The sequence below is a fragment of the Microcaecilia unicolor genome, chromosome 3, assembly GCF_901765095.1.
Source record: "Microcaecilia unicolor chromosome 3, aMicUni1.1, whole genome shotgun sequence".
NCBI lineage: Eukaryota > Metazoa > Chordata > Amphibia > Gymnophiona > Siphonopidae > Microcaecilia > Microcaecilia unicolor.
In genome coordinates, this window is record NC_044033.1 from 378535845 (window position 1) to 378557983 (window position 22139).

The window sequence follows — 22139 nt, forward strand, 5'->3', positions numbered from 1 at the left end:
GTTTAGTGGGGAATAATTAAGGATGATCCAGGAGAAGTGATCACATGGTTTGTTGGCCTATGAGGATTAAGAATGGGGTTTTATGTTGCTTGTGATTGTATTGTTTTAATTAAGGATGTAGAAATTGTGACCCACCTTGGGGATTATGTTTGAACAGTCTAAATAACCAAGTAAATAAATAAATAGAAAAACTGGCAGATCAGTATCTTTCTCTGTACTAGTAAACCCTAACCAACCAGTCTCCACCTTCCATTCCCCAAATAACACAAATCTAATACAAATGCTCTTCTCTCTCCAAATTACTTTCATGTGATTTAGCATCCCCTGTGTTCCCACCTCGAGTACGTTCATCTATGATCTCCTTGATCTTCGGCTTCTCTGTACTTTTCCGCATTTTTTTGGCTGGAGGAGGTGGGACATAAGCAGTCGCTTCAGGCTCTACCCACATCTCTGTGTAAACTTCTTTGTAGGGGTTCCGCTCCTCTGTACACAATGAAGAAACCAGGGATAGTCACAATAATGGTAAAAATGTCTTGAGATTGGAAAGCAAAGTAATATACAGCTAATCCTAACGAGTCAAACAGCAACAGGAGCTACAGAATTTTACTTAATGTATCTACCTACATGTTCCTTTTTTTAGCCCAACTAGTCATAAAAGTATGTAAGTTTAATAGAACTATTACATTATTATATGGTAATAGGGAGGCCAAATTGTTTGAAAAATACCTGCAGTGCTGCTGGCTAACAAATACTATGCAAGCCAATTCCTTTTTAAGCTCCTGCCTATCCTGAATCCATTTTTATCTGGATCCAAGCGCCTACAATCTAATATTCTGTTCCTTTATCACCTGAAATCTCCTCATAAACCTTTATATGTCACTTATTTCCATTATTGAGGTGTACACACAATTCCCCAGTTTAATAGTACCAGGCGACTTTAATATCCATAATGAAGATCCCAAACAGGGACAGCAACAGATTTTTTGGCTGTTAAGGAGGCAGCAGGCTTCTGCCAGACTGTCCAAATGTCCACACATGTAAGAAGACATACACTAGATTATATTTTTATGTCAGGTTTATCCTCGATCCAGTTGGATGCACTTACATATATCTCAGTGCTTTGATCAGACCACCACGTATTGAGTTGCAGCATGGGATTACCTTATCTAGCTGCAAAGAGGTTATTATTGTTACTACATGTAACTTTAAACAGGTTAATTTTGATATACTTGCAGTCATGTCAGGCTTTTCAGTCTAGTTTTGACTCCCTGCCACCTGTCAAGCAAGCTGCTAGCTAAAATACTATTTTGCAGAGTATCCTTGATGAGCTGGAACAAACACATTCCTATTCTTATTCTGTGAAACACTGACACCCTTGGCATCATTCAGGACTACATCTACCTAAACAGCAGATGTGAAAAGTGAATGGAGTAAGTACCTTCTGCCTGAAGTATTATAGTTATTTATGGGCATAAAGCCTGACTATGTATGTCAAGTATAACTTGCAAAGAAAAATTATTCTTCCAATCTTGTCAAGACCATGATAAGCCTTCTAAAATATTCTTCGCTGTCTTATCCAACCTCAACACCATCCTCAAGCCCCATGCTATTCAGAGACTTGTTCCTCTGTATAGGCTTTAGCAAACAATTTTTTGATGAAAAACTTCTGGTCCTGTGCCAGCCTTAGTCAACTGGCAGCAAATCATGTACTAGGAATCCAGAACCCAGTCAATGACATTCTCAAACTCTGTACTAGGGTAGCTGGACATTTCGGGCATATGGATCTTTATTTTGCCATTTTGAGATGTCTATGTGCTTTGAAAATGAGTCCCAAAGTTATTCAAAGTTCTTAGATCACAAGAGGATTGTGAAAAATTGCAAAAGGACCTTACAAGACTGGGAGATTGGGCATCCAAATGGCAGATGACATTTAATGTGAACAAGTGCATGAAGGAAAGAGGAAACGAAACTATAGCTACATGATGCAAAGTTCCACATTAGACTCCATAATAAATGTCTGCTTCTTGGAGCAACTGGTCCAAGAGGGGGAGCTACTTTAGATCTAGTCCTTAGTGAAATAGAGGGCACTGTACAAGAAGTAATGGTGTTGGGCCCGCTGGGAAACAGTGATCATAACTTGATCTAATTTAAGCTAATATCTGGACTGAAGTCACAAAGGAAATCAACTGTAGCAGCATTTACTTTTTGAAAGGGAAACTACAATAAAATAAGGAAATGGTTGAAAAAGCTAAAAAGATTTTAAATCAGGCATAGACATTGTTTACAAATACTATCATGGAAGCCCAGACCCGATGTATTCCATGTATTTACAAAGGTGGAATAAGAGCAAACGACAGCCAGCATAGTTAAAAGGTGGCTATTAGAGCCAAAAGAACATCCTTCAAAGAATGCTTGACTTGAAGGAACCTGCTCACCGCTTTAAAGTCGAGAACAGTATAATAGGAACCTCCTTTCTTTGGAACCACAAAGTAAATGGAATAACAGCTCTGTCCTTGTTCTTGAGGGGAAACAGGAAGAATAGCCCCTAAGGTGCGAAGGCTGTGGAGGGTGGCAAGAATTGCCCTCCTTTTGTTCAAGGCTTTGCATGGGGATTCCAAGAAATAATCTGCGATGGGATAGTTGAAGTCTAATTTGTAATCTTCTTCAATAATATCCAGAACCACTGGTCTGAATAATATCCAGAACCACTGGTCTGACGTTATCTTGGTCCACTCTTCGTAAAAGTTGGGCATCCCCCTATCACTGGCTGCAAAGAGTAGACCAGAACCCCATCACTGTGGAGTCCGAGAGGCTGAAGCTGGTTCAGGAGAACAAGCCAAAAAGGCAACTCCATTCAACTGAAAAACAGTTGAGAAGCTGGCTCAGGAGACAAGCCACATGCACTCGCAAGTCAACTGAGACTCAGCATAAAACTGGCTCTGAAACACAACACCCCAAAAGGGCGGACAAAGCTCAACTGAAATTAGTTAGAAACCAGGTCAGCAGCAGGGCTGCTTGCCCAACACCCGCTTGGAAGACAAAGAGGGGCAAAATCGAACAGGGACGACCATCTCTAAGAGCGTCCATCTCTAAGGACGTCCCGGTGAAGGGGCGGGGAAACCCTTATTATCAAACAAGATGGGCGGCCATCTTTTGTTTCGATAATACGGTCTGGGACGCCATCTCCACAATTAGGTCAACCTTAGAGATGTCGTCGCCGGTTTTTGGCGATAATAGAAACCGAGGACGCCCATCTCAATAACAACCAAATCCAAGGCGTTTGGTCGTGGGAGGAGCCAGCATTCGTAGTGCACTGGTCCCCCTGACATGCCAGGACACCAACCGGGCACCCTATGGGGCACTGCAGTGGACTTCAGAAATTGCTCCCAGGTGCATAGCTCCCTTACCTTCGGTGCTGAGCCCTCCAAACTCCCCCCAAAACCCACTCCCCACAACTGTACATCACTGCCATAGCCCTAAGGGGTGAAGGGGACACCTACATGGGGGTACAGTGGGTTTCGGGTGGGTTTTAAAGGGCTCACATTTACCAGCACAAGTGTAACAGGTGGGGTGGGGTGGGGGATGGGCCTGGGTCTGCCTGCCTGAAGTGCACTGCACCCACTTAAACTGCTCCAGGGATTTGCATACTGCTGTCATGGAGCTAGGTATGACATTTAAGGCTGGCATAGAGGCTGGCAAAATTTTTATTTTTTTTTTTAGGGTGGGAGGGGGTTGGTGACCACTGGGAGAGTAAGGGGAGGTCATCTGGTCAGTTTGGGCACTTTTTTGAGGCTTGGTCGTGAAAACAAAATGGACCAAGTAAAGTCGACCAAATGCTCGTCAGGGACGCCCTTCTTTTTTCCATTATCGGCAGAGGACGCCCATCTCTTAAGCACGCCCCAGTCCCGCCTTCGCTACGCCTCCGACACGCCCCTGTGAACTTTGGTCGTCCCCTCGATGAACTGCAGTTGAGGACGCCCAAAATTGGCTTTCGATTATGTCGATTTGGCTGACCCTGAGAGAAGGACGCCCGATTTGTGTTGGAAGATGGGCGCCCTTCTCTTTCGAAAATGCCCGAGAGAAATACCGAACATTCTATGCAGCTTGAGAACTATTTTCATTCTCTGACCGTTATCTTATATTACACTTTGTTTTTATTCTGCAACTACCTTTAAAGTTCTGTGCAGATTACATTATATCAAAATTGGATGTAGTAAATCCAAGAATTGCAATTACATTAAATTCAAGCCAAAAAAAAACAAAACAACAAAACCCTAGGACAAATGCTTATTAAACAACCAGGTATTAACGAAACAATGAATAATCATTTATAACTCGTAAAGATGCTGGCAACAAGCTCCATGGTGCAACCGCACCTCGAGTATTGTGTTCAATTCTGGTCGCCGCACCTCAAAAAAGATACAGTGGAATTAGAAAAGGTGCAGAAAAGGGCAACAAAAATGATACATCGGATGGGACGACTTTCCTATGAGGAAAGGCTGACGTGCCTGGGGCTCTTCAGCTTAGAGAAAAGGCGGCTGAGGGGAGATAGGATAGAAGTCTATAAAATAATGAGTGGAATGGAACAGGTCGATGTGGAGTGTCTGTTTACACTTTCCAAAAATACTAGGACAAGGGGGCATGCGATGAAGCTGCAGTGTAGTAAATTTAAAACAAATCAGGGGAAATTTTTCTTCACTCAACGCGTAGTTAGACTCTGGAATTCATTCCCGGAAAAAATGGTTAAGGCGATTGACTTAGTGGACTTTAAAAAAGGGTTGGACGGCTACCTGGAGGAAAAGGCCATAGAAGGTTATTGAATGGAATTGGGAATAATCCACTATTTCTGGGATGGGCGGGACAAATTGTTTGTTCTTTTGGCCGCTGTCGGAGACAGGGTGCTGGGCTCGATGGACCCTTGGTCTGTCCCGGCATGGCGATGCTTATGTACTTAACCTGATAATGAATAGAAAAACTGAACATTTTAGAGGATTTGCGTCCCTTTACAGATGGAAAACGTAAAAACATCCGATTATGAGTTTTTCTTATTATTGTGAAGAAGAGTTGCCCAATTACAAATATAAAAAGGAGAGTACCCGTTTAAGATCTTTAAAATGATAGCACACAGCTTGAACTGAACTCTGGCTGTAGCCAATATAATTCAGTTAACAATGGAGTTACAGACTCAAACTTACAACTCATTGGTCTGATAGGATGCTATGGAATGGAAGTTTTCAAATTATTTTGAGACTGAACCCTTCTTGTTCCCTCCCTCCCTCCCAACCCACATTTCCTCCACTAAGGTAATAAAAAGAAAAATAAAATAAGGCAGTGCCTTCGAAACCTTGTCAAAAAATGCATTTAGTCCAGTACTAAATATATCACTTTATTTTCCTCTCTTTTGTTTTATTTCTATTTATTACTGTACCTTTAAAATAAATATGGCAACCACACAACCATATTCCTAGTAATACAATTTAAAATGAATTGAGTTAGTGGGGAAATTAGGAGTTTCTTTACTAGTTAAAGGCATTGGTTGTGCCAATCACATCTGGTCGTGGTTGCAGCAGACACTGGTTGAGCTTTTCTTACCTTCTGGTGGTTCCAAACATTTCGGGCCAGCTGGTTGGAATCCTTCTACTGCCCACTCAATCATTTGCTTACTCTGAATTTCCACTGCTTTGGAAGTATCTGTCTCGTCGTTCTCGGAGATTTCAGGAAAATTCTTCAGTGCTCGTGTGCTGGCCACCTGGAAAAGAAATAAACCACAAATTAATTTCTAATCCTATTGATAAATTGGAGACATTAGGGAGTCACTCAGCGACAGCACAGGCCATGGGACTTCTACTTGTATGACTAAGAATCACCAAGGTATATACTAAGAGGTTTCTCTCTGTCAAGAGCAGAATTATCATATATCTTCAGGTCACTGGGGACCAGCTATGTCAGTTCTAATTTACACTGCATGCACAGAGAGGAAGTTCTGATTCCCTACTGAATTACATAAAAAGCAGGACTACATCTCCTTGCATACAATGGGGTAATTTTACAACTGAATGGACGCCTAAACAGTACATATATATTTTTACCTGTACGAGTAACAGAGAATTTTCAAAATGAAAGTATGAATGAACCTACGCTTTCAAAACTACACCCCAGGGGATTTTATGTACTTATATTTACACATTCTCTGTGGCATGCAAAATGTTCCCAGATTATGAATATGCTGTATGAAATACATATATATATACATAAATGATAACCTTTCGCAACCCAGGGAACACCTCTACTCGGTTCAGGTACACTTATGTTCATACATGCTGTTATCTGCATATTTATCTGCACATCACAACAGCAATTTTAGAAAAGCCAATTTATGCATGTAAAACACTGTTTTAGTCACAGAAATGACCTTCAAAGTATTCTCAATGAGGTAAACTAGGACTGCCTCAGCTTGAGCCACATGAAGAGAAAGCATAGTTGCTTACCTATAACGAATGTTCTCTGTGGACAACAGGATAATTCAGACATTCTTAATAGCCTCCTCCGTAGACTGCCTGCTGAGACGTGCTCTCCTTAGCTTGACAGTAACTGTTTTTGAACCAATCATGGAGAATGACTGCTTCTTGTTCTGAGTAGGTCTTGTATTCCTTCAGCTCCATGAGTAGCCAAGGTGCAACAGAAAAGTTGGGAGAAAATGTGGATGTAATTTGCAGTCTAGGCAAGGATGAGGATCAGTAAAGCTACAGAGTGTTCTACTCACTGAAGTCCTGTGTACGTTGCTGTGTTGTAGATTTATGTGCTTCTGATCACTTTACCTCTGTTGTGCCTCATTTTGTGGGGATGGAGGGTGGGAAGATGTTTCTGCATTATTCTGTTGTCCATTGAGAATACCCTTTACAGGTATGCAACTATGCTCTCTGCATGGAACAGGAAGGAAGGAAGTTAAGGCCAAAGGGAAGGAAGGAAGTTAAGGCCAAAGGTTTAAAGGGAGGATGTAATAATTGAGACAGAACTAGATTCAAATCCCATGAAGGAGGTGGAGGTTTGACTGGTGGTTGAAGGTGGATTAAATCTTTTAGAAATTTTTGAAGCAAAGGATGAGAGGAGACTGACATGATCTGTGACTCATATGTACATAAGTACATAAGTAATGCCATACTGGGAAAAGACCAAGGGTCCATCGAGCCCAGCATCCTGTCCACGACAGCGGCCAATCCAGGCCAAGGGCACCTGGCAAGCTTCCCAAACGTACAAACATTCTATACATGTTATTCCTGGAATTTTGCAGTTTTCCAAGTCCGTTTAGTAGCGGTTTATGGACTCGGAATGGTGATTTGAAATTGCTACCAGTTCGCTTTGGAACAATGTTTAAAAATTTAATAAATAAAGATAAAAAAAAAACAGAAATTGCTACCAGATGGACCCTAATAGAGGAAGGTTTTAATCCAGTGTTGGAAAGATAAGGGCCAGTTACACTAAAGTCCTCGGAAGAGCTGTTCCCTTCCCGATTCCATAGCAAATCGGTAGGGAACGGCTATGCATCAAGGAAAGGGAATGCAAATGAGATGCTTGTTGCAGCTCACTTGCATTCTCTATTCCATCGCTAAACAGTTGGCCAATCGGCCGGTCGAGCATGCGCAGAGCAGCAAAATGTTATGCTGGCTGCTCTGCGCATGTCAAATATGCCTCCTGTGCCGCCTGAAGACGCCGCGCCACTCACCCCCTCCACGGCCTGCTGCAGGCTCCTTTTTGGACATCATTCAACCCCACAATAATAAAAACGTCCTTTTTGGCCGCCCTTCACTCAGCTGAGAGACCCGGAAGTCTCTGAGCCAATCACAGCGTTGTGATTGGCTAAGAGACTTCCGGGTCTCTCAGCTGAGTGAAGGGTGGCCAAAAAGGACGTTTTTATTATTGCGGGGGGGGGGGGGGGGGGGGGGGGGGGGAGGGGAGGCCGCCCAAAATGGATGTCTTGTTTGAAGCGGAGCTTAATAAAGCTTAAGGGTGGGTTTTGTTTGGGTTTTTTTTTAAGTGAAGACCGGCCATAAAGAGTGCATTTGGGCGTTTTTTCGGGTGAAGACCGCCCATAATGGACGTCCATGACGAGCACTTGGCTGTTTTTCCCTTCCCCACCCCCCTATTTTTTTTGTTACATTTTATGAAGTTTTCAATCCCACGCAGCCCCAACGAGAGGTACAGACCTCTCGCTAGATTTTCCAGCGTTAAGGCAATCAGAACATGTTAGTGCATCTCATTACAATAGGGTTTCTACACGATTTGCTCATCTGCATTCCGTTTTCGTTAGCTGCTACCGTCATCGGAAAAGGGCCTTTAGTGCATGCCAGGGTAATCTACTTGCTCGTTAATGGCTCGTTAAAGGCTCATTAAGTTTAGTGCATCTGGCCCTAAGTAAATAAGACAAAAGAGTCTGTATAGAGATGGAAGTAGGACTGAAGTTATGTACACACCAAATAGTGAATCTCTTCCATTTCAGGGAATATGATTTTTGGGTAGACTGTTTATTGGTGGCCTTAAGTACACTCTCAACTGTTAAAGTGGGCAGCGAGCAACCCCTTCCGTTTTCTTGCTGTCAGGGCCAGCTTTTTGGGGTTTGCCATTCTACTGTGTCAGAAGATGTGGATGTACACCCAGAGAGACAAAAATTACAAATAAGTACCTGTATACAATATGTAAGCCGCATTGAACCTGATATGAGTGGGAAAGCGCGGGGTACAAATGTAAAAAAAAAAAAAAATGTAAGAAACTTGAAGAGATGCCTGCAGATCTACAAGGGTGATCCAAATGTGATAAGCTCCCAGACTTTGGGGTAGGGATCCCATCCCTCCCTGCTTGTTCAAATAGAACATTATAACCTGATTATTTGGAGAAAAATGGTTTTGCCCTTGAGGAGGTGAGCAAATGTGGTTGTGGGTGCAAAAATCCTGAAATACGAGCTCTCCAGTCATGAGGTGAGACATATGTAGTTAAAATAATCTCCATGGATGGAAGGGTGCTCCTATTGTTAAATTGGAAACATGAACCACTAGTGGAGCACTGTTTGATTTGTGCAGTCAAAACAAATTCTGCGAGACAAGTGGCATTTGCTTTGGTCCCACTGTATTTTTAAAGCCTACTCTTTCTGAGTCTTGCTGTAGTAACCATTACTGTCGTTGCTGACATGTGACCTAGAAGCCTCAAAAGGTACCTGGTGGTACAAATGGTTGAACTGAGTAGTTTCTCTGCAAGAATCTGAATATCATGAATGTGTTCCTGTGGAAGAAAGGTCTGAGCTTGTATTGTGTCCAAATTTGTTCCTATGAACTGGATACTTTGGGATGGAGTAAGGTTGGACTTTTGATGGTTGATATTGAATCCCAGTGAAGTTAGCAGGGACATGGTTGTGCAGAGAGCCTGAAGCATATCGTTCCTGGTGTGCCCATAGACAAACCAGTCATCCAAGTAGGGAAAGACAAAAATGCCTTTCCTTCTGAAATAGGCAGCTACTACTGCCAGAGTTTTGGTAAACACTCTGGGCGCAGATGAAAGGCCAAATGGGAGAACCTTGCACTGGAAGTGAAGATGATCAAAAGTGAATCTGAGGTATTTCCAATGAGCTGGATAGATTGGGCTATGTACATAAGCATTCTTTAAATCTAAGGTTGCCAGCCAGTTGTTTTGAGGTACCAGTGGAAGGATAGTCTAAAGAGAATACATTCAGAATTTTTCTTGTTTGATGAGTTGAGGCCTCCTGACTTTTTCAGGATTAAAAAATATAACAGGATTAGAACCCCTGAAACCTTTGTAAGTGGTGTATCAGCTCTCCTGAATTCACTGAGAGAAATCTTGAATCTCCTGGAATAGCAATTTTGATTGGGATGGCATATGAGTGTTGGGAGAAGGGTGGAAATTTGGAGGAATCTGGTGAAAATTTAGTTTGTAACCATACTTTACTAGGTCAAGGACCCATTCATCTGTAGTAACTTGCATGCAAGTTGCGGTAAAAATGAGTGATGCAACCTCCTAGAGGTAGAATGTCAAAAACTCAAGAGTCGGTTTTGGGATAGTGTTAGAAGAAGTGGCCTTGGACTTCCTCTCACGAAGCCTTGAACATTGATAACATGTCTACTGGGGTTGTCTTGATTGAGGCTGTCTAGAGTACAGTTGAAACCTCCCGTGATATGAAGATTGGTACCGATAATGCTTACACTAAATCCACCTTTTGTAAGAAGAATGGAATCTGAAGGAGGATTAGAAAGATCCTTGAAGGTAGAGTGGTCACCCTTAACTTGAGAGCCAGAATCTTTAACTTATCTCCACCATCTATCATGGAGGTCATCCCTCAGACCTGAGGTGTGAAGCCATGCTATTCTTCTCGCTGCAATGGAAACTGCACCAAGACAAGATGTAGTATCATAGAGGTCATAGGTGTTAGTAATGAGGTGGAAGGTAATTTCCTCCATGGCAGACAGAAAATTTGAAAACGGCTCCGGAAGAGGTGAGGATACAGCTTCTAAAGCAGAGTAAATCTTAGGGTGTTTATAATGCAATATTTGGAGCTGGTGAGCAGCAATTATTAATGCCAGGATTGCACATGCAAATACTTTTCTGCCTACTACATCCAGAGTCTTCATTCCTTACCAGGAAGGAAGCGGGGATTAGATTTCAAAGATTCAGACTTTTTAATAATTGCCTCAAAAATCACTGAATGATGCGGAAGTTGAGCTTTTTCATGTCCTGGGGAGAGCTGAACTTTGTATTTAGTTTCAAGACACTTCGAGATAAGGCTACTGTGTATAGGGGTTTTGCCAAACCTTTGTTTGCAGTCTTGACAGAATTGAACAAATGGGAACTGCAATTGGCCCTGAAGGGGAGGCTATAGATTTTAATATACTTTGGAAGTCCTTTCTATTAATGGTGGCAGCTTCTGCCCCTAAAGCTAATTCTTTGAGAAGCATTTGGATAAAATGTATTATAGTTGACATCTTCTGGAGGAATGTCAGGCTTAGCAGGTTCTGAGTGGTGTTCTGTAGCTGAGGAAGTAGTTGGTTGATTAGAAAGATTAGCTGTACCTCCTTAGAGAAAAATACCTCAATAGGATCTGAGGGAGAAAGGTGACATTGTTGTGAAGATAAAGATGGGCTTCTTGGTCTCACTGATGGTGCTGGAGACAGTGAATGTGGCATTGGAAGGGAGACTGCACTTAAATAAGGTGCTATAAAGCAAGGCTGTGGTACAGGTTGCTGAAGTACTTTCTGAAAAAGATGCAGAGGGAACAAAACAGCATCTAGTGTGGCTGCGGTAATATAATCAGGAGAGGCAGTTTGTGATGCGCGTACAGCGGCAGCCTGTGAGGAGAAGTCAGGTGCCGGCACTGTTTCTGACTATGTTTAGTTTTGCTCACCTTTTTGAGCTTCTTTTGTGGCAGCTGATATAACACTTCAGCTTGAGCTGAATGAGGCTTGAGCATTTAGATGAGGCTGAGGCTACTGCTATTTCTGACACAGCAGAATGTTTATGCTGCTTAACAGGCTTCTCTACAGAAATTTGCACTGCAGGTGATAACAGATAAATTAAAAAACCCTAAGGGATTCATGCAGTGGTGCCTGGACTCTTCAGTATTGCTGAGGAGCCCTTCCGGTCTGATACAATAATAGCAGTATTAACGCTTAAACTTGCCGGTACCTTAGAAAGGCCCTTTGGGCTGGCACAAGGTTGTTTTATAATTGCTGGAGAAGAAATTAAAGCTTTTCTATTCCTGAAAGACATATCCATAGTAAAGCACAGAAAAGGAAAAACTGAAGGAATACAGGACGTACTCAGAGTGGGAAGCATCACTCTCACGATTGGTTCAAAAACATTCACTGTCAAGATAGGGAGAGCATGTCCAGGCAAGTAGCCCGTGAAGAAGGCTACCAAGTGTGACTGTATTACCCTGTTCCATGGAGAAACTATATGATCACTACAACAGTGACCTGTTATTTTCCCTCTTTGAATGCTTAGGGGTCTTAACCTTCCCATAATAATGATTCAGGGCTTTGTTCATGGAAGTCAGTACTTCTGAAGATGCTCTTACCTGAAGGACCTCATAAATAGCTTTTCTGTACATGGGTTGCTTGTTGTAGGTTGCCTGGTGAAAGGCAGTGGTGAATTTGCTTAGGGGCATTAACTTTTCCACACAAACCTGTAGGAAGAAACAGAACAAACGAATTAGGAAGGTTTAAAGAACATAATATATTAAATCAAAACAAGTCATTTGGGGGGTCTTTTACTAAAGCTTAGCTCAACTTATCTACAGCAGGGCCCACATGAATAAATTGTGCCCTGCTGCATATAACTCGAGCTAAGATTTAATAAAAGACCCCCCCCCCCCCCAAATGACTTGTTTGGTAAGAATCTTTTTTTTTTTTTTTTTAAATCGAGAAGATATTACCGCTAAAGTACCAAGGCAAGAAAGAAAGGACTATTTTTTTTTTTAACCTCCAGTCAGTTACTTAATGGGAGCCTGAGTCTTGTTATTCTAAGGGTTGTAAACATCATTTACACGCATAAAATAGAAATGCTTCTTATAACATTTCCCAGAATATATGTCAATGTCAATTCTAAACCGCTGTTTCCCCTGAATAGGTTGCAATGCGGTGTACAGTTAAACAGTAATATTCCAACGCACACACAAATAAGAGTAAGAATTTCACAAACTGATACAGCATAATAGTAAGAGGAAATAGAACCTCATTCAAAAAGGTGTATTTTCAGCATCTTACAAAAGTTCAAATAGTTCTGCTCTACTCAAATAGCAAATGGGAGAAAATTCCATTCAGGAATAACAATAACCAAGAAAATAGTGTTTATTATGCTCACAAAATGTATTTTACTAAAAGATGGAGGACAAAGAATAAGCTTAACCTAGAGGAATGCCCAAATGTGATTTCTAAAAATCTATTTATTGCTAGCTAAGCAGTGGAGCCATAGCGGGGCATAATCGAACGGCGCCGGTCATCTATATGGCTGGTCCCGTAAAGCGGCGGCCCGACTGTATTATCGAAATAAGATAGCCGGCTATCTTTCGTTTCAATAATACGGTCGGAGCTGGCCAAATCTCAACATTTGGGCCGGCTTTAGAGATGGCTGGCATCGTTTTCCGGCGATAATGGAAACTAATGCCGGCGATCTCAAGCCCGGCCAAATCTAAGGTATTTGGTCGTGGGAGGAGCCACCATTTGTAGTGCACTGGTCCCCCTCACATGCCAGGACACCAACCGGGCACCCTAGGGGGCACTGCAGTGGACTTCAAAAATTGCTCCCAGGTGCATAGCTCCCTTACCTTGGGTGCTGAGCCCCCCAAAACCCACTCTCCACAACTCTACACCACTACCATAGCCCTAAGGGGTGAAGGGGGGCACCTACATGTGGGTACAGTGGGTTTTGGGGGGGGGGGTGGAGGGCTCCCATTTACCACCACAAGTGTAACAGGTGGAGGGGGGGGGGATGGGACTGGGTCCACCTGCCTGAAGTGCACTGCACCCACTAAAAACTGCTCCAGGGACCTGCATACTGCTGTCAGGGAGCTGGGTAAGAAATTTCAGGCTGGCATAGAGGCTGGCAAAAAAAATGTTTTTTATTTTTATTTTTTTGGGTGGAAGGGGGTTGGTGACCACTGGGGGAGTAAGGGGAGGTCATCCCCGATTCCCTCCGGTGGTCATCTGGTCAATTGGGGCACTTTTTTGAGGCTTGGTCCTAAAAATAAATGGACCAAGTGAAGCCGGCCAAATGCTCGTCCGAACTGGCCTTTTTTCCATTATCTTAACTATGCCCCCATCCCGCCTTCCCTACTCTGCCGACACGCCCCCTTGAACTTTGGCCGGCTCTGCGATGGAAAGCAGTTGGAGCCGGCCAAAATCGGCTTTCCATTATACCGATTTGGCCGGGTTTAGGAGATAGCCAGCCATCTCCTGATTTGTGTCGGAAGATGGCCAGCAATCTCCTTCAATAATAAGCAGGATAGAAATATGGTGTAATAAGCAAACTGCCTTGAACAAAAAAGCTTGATAGAAATATGCACCTAACGCCATTTCATGAATACTAACTCGGAATGAGAAAGGTTTGGACATACATGCATACTTCAAATTTTGTGTAGATACTTTTGAACATTCAATTGAAAATGTGTGCACGTAGTTTCGGTGAGGCAATTTTCTAAAGAAAACGTGCATACACTTTTCCTTAGAACATGTTTGAGGTACAGAGGTTTTCAGAGGAAAAGCATTCACAAATTACCCTCTAAAAATTAATTCACGGTAACTAAATGCACACATTTACACCTGCTATCTAGTATAAAAGCAGTTTCTTATTTTAATTTTACACATGTATTTTATAAACATATACACATAGAAGCTTGATTCTCCCCAATCCTAACTCCAGGAACATGTCTGCAAAGTTTAGGTAAATTTATGAGGACACAAACTGCATATGCCTAAGTTTACACAAATATCAGGCATTTCTGCACATTAAAAAAATAGTTTTCCCCTAGATATAAGTGCTCATTTTCAGACTTACAAAGTTACGTGGAGGGGCATAATCGAACGGGGCACCCAAGTTTTCCTAAGGACGTCCTCGCAGGACGTCCCCGCGAAGGGGGGGGGGAACCCGTATTATCGAAACAAGATGGGCATCCATCTTTCATTTCGATAATACGGTCGGGGACGCCCAAATCTCCACATTTAGGTCGTCCCTAGAGATGGTCGTCCCCAGTTTCTGGCGATAATGGAAACCGAGGACGCCCATCTCAGAAACGACCAAATGCAAGCCCTTTGGTCATGGGAGGAGCCAGCATTCGTAGTGCACTGGTCCCCCTGACATGCCAAGACACCAACCGGGCACCCTAGGGGGCACTGCAGTGGACTTCACAACTTGCTCCCAGGTGCATAGCTCCCTTACCTTGGGTACTGAGGCCCCCAACCCCCCCACCAAAAAAAACCACTACCCACAACTGTACAACACTACCATAGCCCTAAGGGATGAAGGGGGGCACCTAGATGTGGGTACTTTGGAGGGCTTACGTTTACCACCACAAGTTTACCAGGTAGGGGGGGTGGGCCTGGGTCCGCCTGCCTGAAGTGCACTGCACCCACTAAAACTGCTTCAGGGACCTGCATACTGCTGTCATGAGCTGGGTATGACATTTCAGGCTGGCAAAAAAAACTGTTTTTTATTTTTTAGGGTGGGAGGGGGTTAGTGACCACTGGGCGAGTAGGGGGATATCATCCCCGATTCACTACGGTGGTCATCTAGTCATTTAGGGCACATTTATGTGGCTTGGTCGTAAGAATAAAGGACCAAGTAAAGTCAGCCAAGTGTTCATCAGGGACGCTCTTCTTTTTTCCATTATTGGCCAAGGATGCCCATGTGTTAAGTATGCTACAGTCTCGCCTTTGCTATGCTTCCAAAACGCCCCCAGAAACTTTGGTCGTCCCCGCAACGGAAAGCAGTTGAGGGCGCCCAAAATCGGCTTTCGATTATGCCGATTTGGGCGACCCTGAAAGAAGGATGCCCATCTCCCGATTTATGTCGGAAGATGGGCATCCTTCTCTGTCAAAAATAAGCCTGATAGTAACCTATGGAACTTTGAAAGCATATACGAAAGTCACAGTGCTTTGAAAATGAACCTCGCGGGGGGGGGGGGGGCATTTTCGAAAGGGGCATCCAAGTTGCAATTTGGACGTCCTTGCAAAACAGCAAAATCCAGGGGCGTGGAAACCCGTATTTTCAAAACAAGATGGACGTCCATCTTTCATTTCAAAAAATACTGTCAAGAACGTCCAAATCCTTAAATTTGGTCATCCCTAGACATGGACGTTTCTGACTTTCGGCGATTTTCAAAACCAAAGACGTCCATGTCAAAAACGGCCAAATACAAGCCATTTGGGTGCGGGAGGAGCCAGCATTCGTAGTGCACTGGTCCCCCTGACATGCCAGAACACCAACCGGGCACCCTAGGGGGCACTGCAGTGGACTTCATAAATTGCTCCCAGGAACATAGGTCCCTTACCTTGTGTGCTGAGCCCCCCCCCCCTGAAACCCACTACCCACAACTGTACACCACCACCATAGCCATTACGGGTGAAGGGGGGGGGGCACCTATATATGGGTACAGTGAGTTTGTGGTGGGTTTTGAAGAGCTCATTGTTTCCTCCACAAATGTAACAGGTAGGGGAGGTATGGGCATAGGTCCGCCTGTCTGAAGTGCACTGCAGTACCCACTAAAACTGCTCCAGGGACCTGCATGCACTGTCATGGACACGAGTATGACATTTGAGGCTGGCATACAGGCTGGCACAATATATTTTGAAAGATGTTTTTTGGAGGGTGGGAGGGGGTTAGTGACCACTGGGGGAGTAACGGGAGGTCATCTGGTCATTTCGGGCACCTTTTTGTGCCTTAGTCGTAACAAAAACAGGTCCGGGTGAAAACGTCCAACTGTTTGTCAGGGATGTCCTTGTTTTTTTCGATTATGGGTCAAGAATGTCCAAGTATTAGGCACGCCCAAGTCCTGCCTTCAATATGCCTCTGACACGCCCCCTTGAACTTTGGCCGTCCTTACGACAGAGTACAGTTGGAGACGTCCTAAATCGGGTTTCGATTATACCGATTTGGACATCCCTGGGAGGACGTCCATCTTCCGATTTATTTCAAAAGATGGACGTCCTTATCTTTCGAAAACAAGCCCCATAGTCTCCCATTTAAAATAAAATGACCGTGCCTTTTCCAGTCTTTTTGGAGCTTATCAGCAACCTGCAATCAATAACTAGCCTGCCTATATGCAGAGGACCAGCTTCAAAGCAGAAAGACAACTCCTGGAGCTAAGTAAGAGGCCCTGACCCTTGGCTTCCACCATGGAAGTAGACCCGCCACAGCTTCTACCACTGGAGCCATTGATGCACAAATCCATATGTCTGTCCATTTACTGGAGATAGAGAATCCTACTTGACTTTCTAGCTGCACCAGGCTATATACAGAAGCCAGTTTAGGTCCATCTCCATCTGGACTGGTCTGGCAAGGATGAAAAGGAAAATAAGGGTCTCTTATTTAAGCCATTGTTAGTATGAACAGTGAAATGCTTTTCAGAGGGTTTATATTCTTACAGACATTATAAAATGAGGCATGAGGAAGTAAAGTGATGTGCTAAATGGCTACAGTTTGGCATCAACTACTAATGGGAAATATCATAAAAAACATTCATACACTTTATTCCTATTAAGAAGTTATTTATATTTCTAGTTAGGTAGCAAACAGTAACAATGTCTCCTCAATTTTACATTCCGTACACAATAATCTCACCAAGGTTTTATCTGGTACTAGACGCCCTCCTCCCTTGCAGGCCCTGTTCTGTAGGTAAACTGAAAGAGAGTGCAACACTCTCATGCTCCTTACCATTTCATTCTCGTTTCATTTATGAACGTTTTTAAGACACTACCACCACAAGCTTACCAGCTTATCTTGCTTACCACAGAAAACTTGCCATCTCCAAACCACATGACCCAGCGTGTTCCTTCAGCAGCTCTGCTCCTGCCAGTCATCCACCACGACACGATGCGCCCAGGCCACCAGGAGAATCCACGCAGCTTTCCCCAGACAAGCTCTCCAATGCCAAACCCACGCCCATCCTGGTAAGAGAAAACAAGAAGAAAAAAAGGGACATTATTCATTTTTATTCAGTAATTCAAAGTGTATTTGTTTACTAAGCATGTTCCTCTCCAGGTACCTCTTCAAGCTGGCTGACCCATTCCTGCAACAAACTGCTATATGCGATTATAGTTTGGCCTTTCTCATTGCATGAGTTTATTTTGTATTTCGCTAATACCTTTTGAGTAGTAGTTCAAGACGAGTTACACTCAGGTATATTAGTTATTTCTCTGTCGCCTGAGGGCTCACAATACAGTTTGTATTTCGGAGAATGCAAGGTTAAATGACTTGGCCAAGACTACAAGGAATGGCAACAGGATTTGAACCTGGCTCCCCTGTTTGCAGCTTGTACTCTACTCACTCCTCCACTCCAAAAAATTACACGTGTTAGAACTTTATAAAGAATGGAATTCAACTGAGCAAACATTAATTTGCAGGTTAATATACATGAAATTAGTTCTGTGTGTACATTATGTCTTCAGAGAAGCTGTGCTTGAGTGTTTAGGGGCTTCCTAATAAGTAGATCCTATCAATGGAAAATGAAGGGGGCACTGTCATTTGCTTGGAACCCTGGAGGTGTAGTTCCACAGGGCTCCCCCATTTTGCCAATATTGTTCAACATAATGATAGCTTCTTTGGGGAAGAAACTTTACAGTTGTGGTTTTCATCCCACTAATGCATTCTGATAATATAACAATGTATATCCCGTTTGAAGAAGACATTCGAAATATAATTCAAAACATAAAATGGTCTGGATACTTTAGAAACATGTGCATCAACTTTTAAATTGAAGTTGAACAAGAAAAAAAATCAAATGTTTTATTATTTAGTAGCTTTCTTTAATATACCCAGTGTCATTAAGTTTCCATTAGACTCCACCTTTTTGGGGAGTTATCTTTGATAAATAAGTACATAAGTATTGCCATACTGGGAAAGACCAAAGGTCCATCAAGCCCAGTATCCTGTTTCCAACAGTAGCCAATCCAGGTCACAAATACCTGGCAAGATCCCAAAAATGTGCAAAACATTTTATACTGCTTATCCCAGAAATAGTGGATTTTACCCAAGTCCATTTAATAACGGTCTATGGACTTTTCCTTTAGGAAGCCGTCCAAACCTTTTTTAAAGTCCGCTAAGCTAACCGCCTTCACCACATTCTCTGGCAACGAATTCCAGAGTTTAATTACACATTGAGTGAAGAAACATTTTCTCTGATTCGTTTTAAATGTACTACATTGTACCTTCATCGCATGCCCCCTAGTCCTAGTATTTTTGGAAAGTGTGAACAGACACTTCACATCTACCCGTTCAACTCCACTCATTGTTTTATAGACCTCTATCATATCTCCCCTCAGCCGCCTTTTCGCCAAGTGGAAGAGCCCTAGCCGCTTTAGCCTTTCCTCATAGGGAAGTCGTCCCATCCCCTTTATCATTTTTGTCGCCCTTCTCTGCACCTTTTCTAATTCCACTATATCTTTTTTGAGATGCGGCGACCAGAATTGAACACAATATTCAAGGTGCGGTCGCACCATGGAGCGATAGAAAGCCATTATAATATCCTCATTTTTGTTTTCCATTCCTTTCCTAATAATACCTAACATTCTATTTGCTTTCTTAGCCGCAGCAGCACACTAAGTAGAAGGTTTCAACGTATCATCGACGACGACACCTAGATCCCTTTCTTGGTCCGTGACTCCTAACGTGGAACCTTGCATGACGTAGCTATAATTCGGGTTGCTCTTTCCCACATGCATCACTTTGCACTTGCTCACATTAAATGTCATCTGCCATTTAGATGCCCAGTCTCGTAAGGTCCTCTTGTAATTTTCACAATCCTCCCGCGATTTAATGACTTTGAATAACTTTGTGTCATCAGCAAATTTAATTACCTCACTAGTTACTCCCATCTCTAGGTCATTTATAAATATGATAAAAAGCAGCGATCCCAGCACTGACCCCTGAGGAACCCCACTAACTACCCTTCTCCATTGAGAATACTGACCATTTAACCCTACTCGCTGTTTTCTATCTTTTAACCAGTTTTTAATCCACAATAGAACACTACCTCCTATCCCATGACTCTCCAATTTCCTCTGGAGTCTTTCATGAGGTACTTTGTCAAATGCCTTCTGAAAATCCAGATACACAATATCAACCGGCTCCCCTTTATCCACATGTTTGTTCACCCCTTCAAAGAAATGTAGTAGATTGGTGAGGCAAGATTTCCCTTCACTAAATCCATGTTGACTTTGTCTCATTAATCCATGCTTTTGAATATGCTCTGTAATTTTGTTCTTAATAATAGTCTTCACCATTTTGCCCGGCACCAATGTCAGACTCACCGGTCTATAATTTCCCAGATCTCCTCTGGAACCTTTTTTAAAAATTGGCGTTACATTGGCCACCCTCCAATTTTCCGGTACCACGCTCGATTTTAAGGATAAATTACATATTTCTAACAATAGCTCCACAAACTCATTTTTCAGTTCTATCAGTACTCTGGGATGAATACCATCCGGTCCAGGAGATTTGCCACTCTTCAGTTTGTAGAACTGCCCCATTACATCCTCCAGGTTTACAGAGAATTCATTAAGTTTCTCCGACTCATCAGCTTCGAATACCATTTCCGGCACCGGTATCCCACCCAAATCTTCCTTGGTGAAGACTGAAGCAAAGAATTCATTTAATCTCTCTGTTACGGCTTTGTCTTCCCTGATCGCCCCTTTTACTCCTAGGTCATCTAGCGGTCCAACTGATTCTTTTGCCGGCTTCCTGCTTTTAATATACCTAAAAAAAATTTTACTATGTGTTTTTGCCTCCAATGCAATCTTTTTTTCCAAAGTCCCTCTTACCTTTCCTTATCAGCACTTTGCATGTGACTTGACATTCCTTATGGATTTTCTTTTAGCTCTAATACCTTCCTTCACCTCACTATTTAACCACGCCGGCTGTCGTTTGCTCTTCCATCCTCCTTTTTTAATACGAGGAATATATTTGGCCTGGGCTTCCAGGATGGTGTTTTTGAACAGCATCCACACTTGATGTAAATTTTTGACCCTCGCAGTCGCTCCTCTAAGCTTTCTTTTCACCGTTCTTCTCATTTTATCATAGTCTCCTTTTTTAAAGTTAAACGCTAACGTATTTGATTTCCTATCTATACTTACTTCAAAGCTAATATCAAATCCGATCATATTATGATCACTGTTATCAAGCGGCCCCAGCACCATTACCTCCCGCACCAGATCATGCGCTCCACTAAGGACTAGGTCTAGAATTTTTCCTTCTCTCGTCGGTTCCTGTACCAGCTGCTCCATAAAGCTGTCCTTGATTTCATCAAGGAATTTTACCTCTCTAGCGTGTCCCGATGTTACATTTACCCAGTCAATATTGGGGTAATTGAAATCACCCATTATTTCTGTGTTGCCCAGTTTGTTTGCGTCCCTAATTTCCTTTGCAATTTCTGCATCCGTCTGTTCATCCTGGCCAGGCGGTCGGTAGTACACTCCTATCATTATCCTTTTCCCCTTTACACATGGAATTTCAATCCACAGTGATTCCAAGAAGTGTTTTGTTTCCTGCAGAATTTGATTCAAGGCTCTCGTTAATATACAATGCTACACCACCACCAATTCGATCCACCCTATCACTATGATATAATTTGTACCCCGGTATGACAGTGTCCCACTGGTTAGCCTCCTTCCACCAGGTCTCAGAGATGCCTATTATATCTAATTTTTCATTTAGTGCAATATATTCTAACTCTCCCATCTTATTTCTTAGGCACCTGGCATTCGCATATAGACATTTCAAACTGTTTGTTGCTCCTATTTACATCATGCTTAGTACTTGACAGTACTAATTTGCAATCTTTTGTCTGATTTTTATTTTTATTTAGCGACACCTGATCTATTACGGTCTCTTTTGTAACCTCACTATCAGGATACCCTATCTTTCCTGTTTTGGTGATATCTTTGAAAGATACCTTATCCCGAACCATGCGCTTTTAAGCGACTGTAGGCCTTCCCCCCATTTCTAGTTTAAAAGCTGCTCTATCTCCTTTTTAAATGCCGATGCCAGCAGCCTGGTCCCAACCTGGTTAAGGTGGAGCCCATCCTTTCGGAAAAGCTGATAATAAATTAATGCCATCTACCGACTACCTGGCTGGTTGCTTTTGTAAGAAAATCTCAGATCTGAGAGCCTCTCTCCCTTTGCTGTTGACCAATCCAGACTTTCAAAGGAATTTCAAGAGCAACGATGTGCAAATTTTCATCAATCCATATTTTTCTAAAATTTTCAAATTAATTCACTCATCCATATATCATTATAATTAACAGAAAGCATTTGTTGATTATTATTTAGAAACAGTCCAAAAAATCAAAATTAGCAGATATCACTAACACCACTTAACTTGCAGCTGTTTTTCATAGTGTGAGAACCTCCACTGACATGGCCAGGTTTTG

The 22139-nt window shown here is 42.7% G+C and overlaps 1 protein-coding gene across 1 annotated transcript in view; it reads right to left on the reverse strand.

Moving 5' to 3' along the window:
- The window catches only part of DNMT3A (DNA methyltransferase 3 alpha), an 806037-nt gene that overhangs the window by 159366 nt on the left and 624532 nt on the right, over positions 1-22139 (reverse strand). The window contains exons 8-11 of the mRNA XM_030198633.1: positions 17502-17660; positions 12077-12184; positions 5593-5749; positions 337-483 (exon numbers count right to left, since the gene is read on the reverse strand). Coding sequence (XP_030054493.1) covers positions 337-483; positions 5593-5749; positions 12077-12184; positions 17502-17660 — 571 coding nt within the window. The remainder of the gene's footprint in view (positions 1-336; positions 484-5592; positions 5750-12076; positions 12185-17501; positions 17661-22139) is intronic.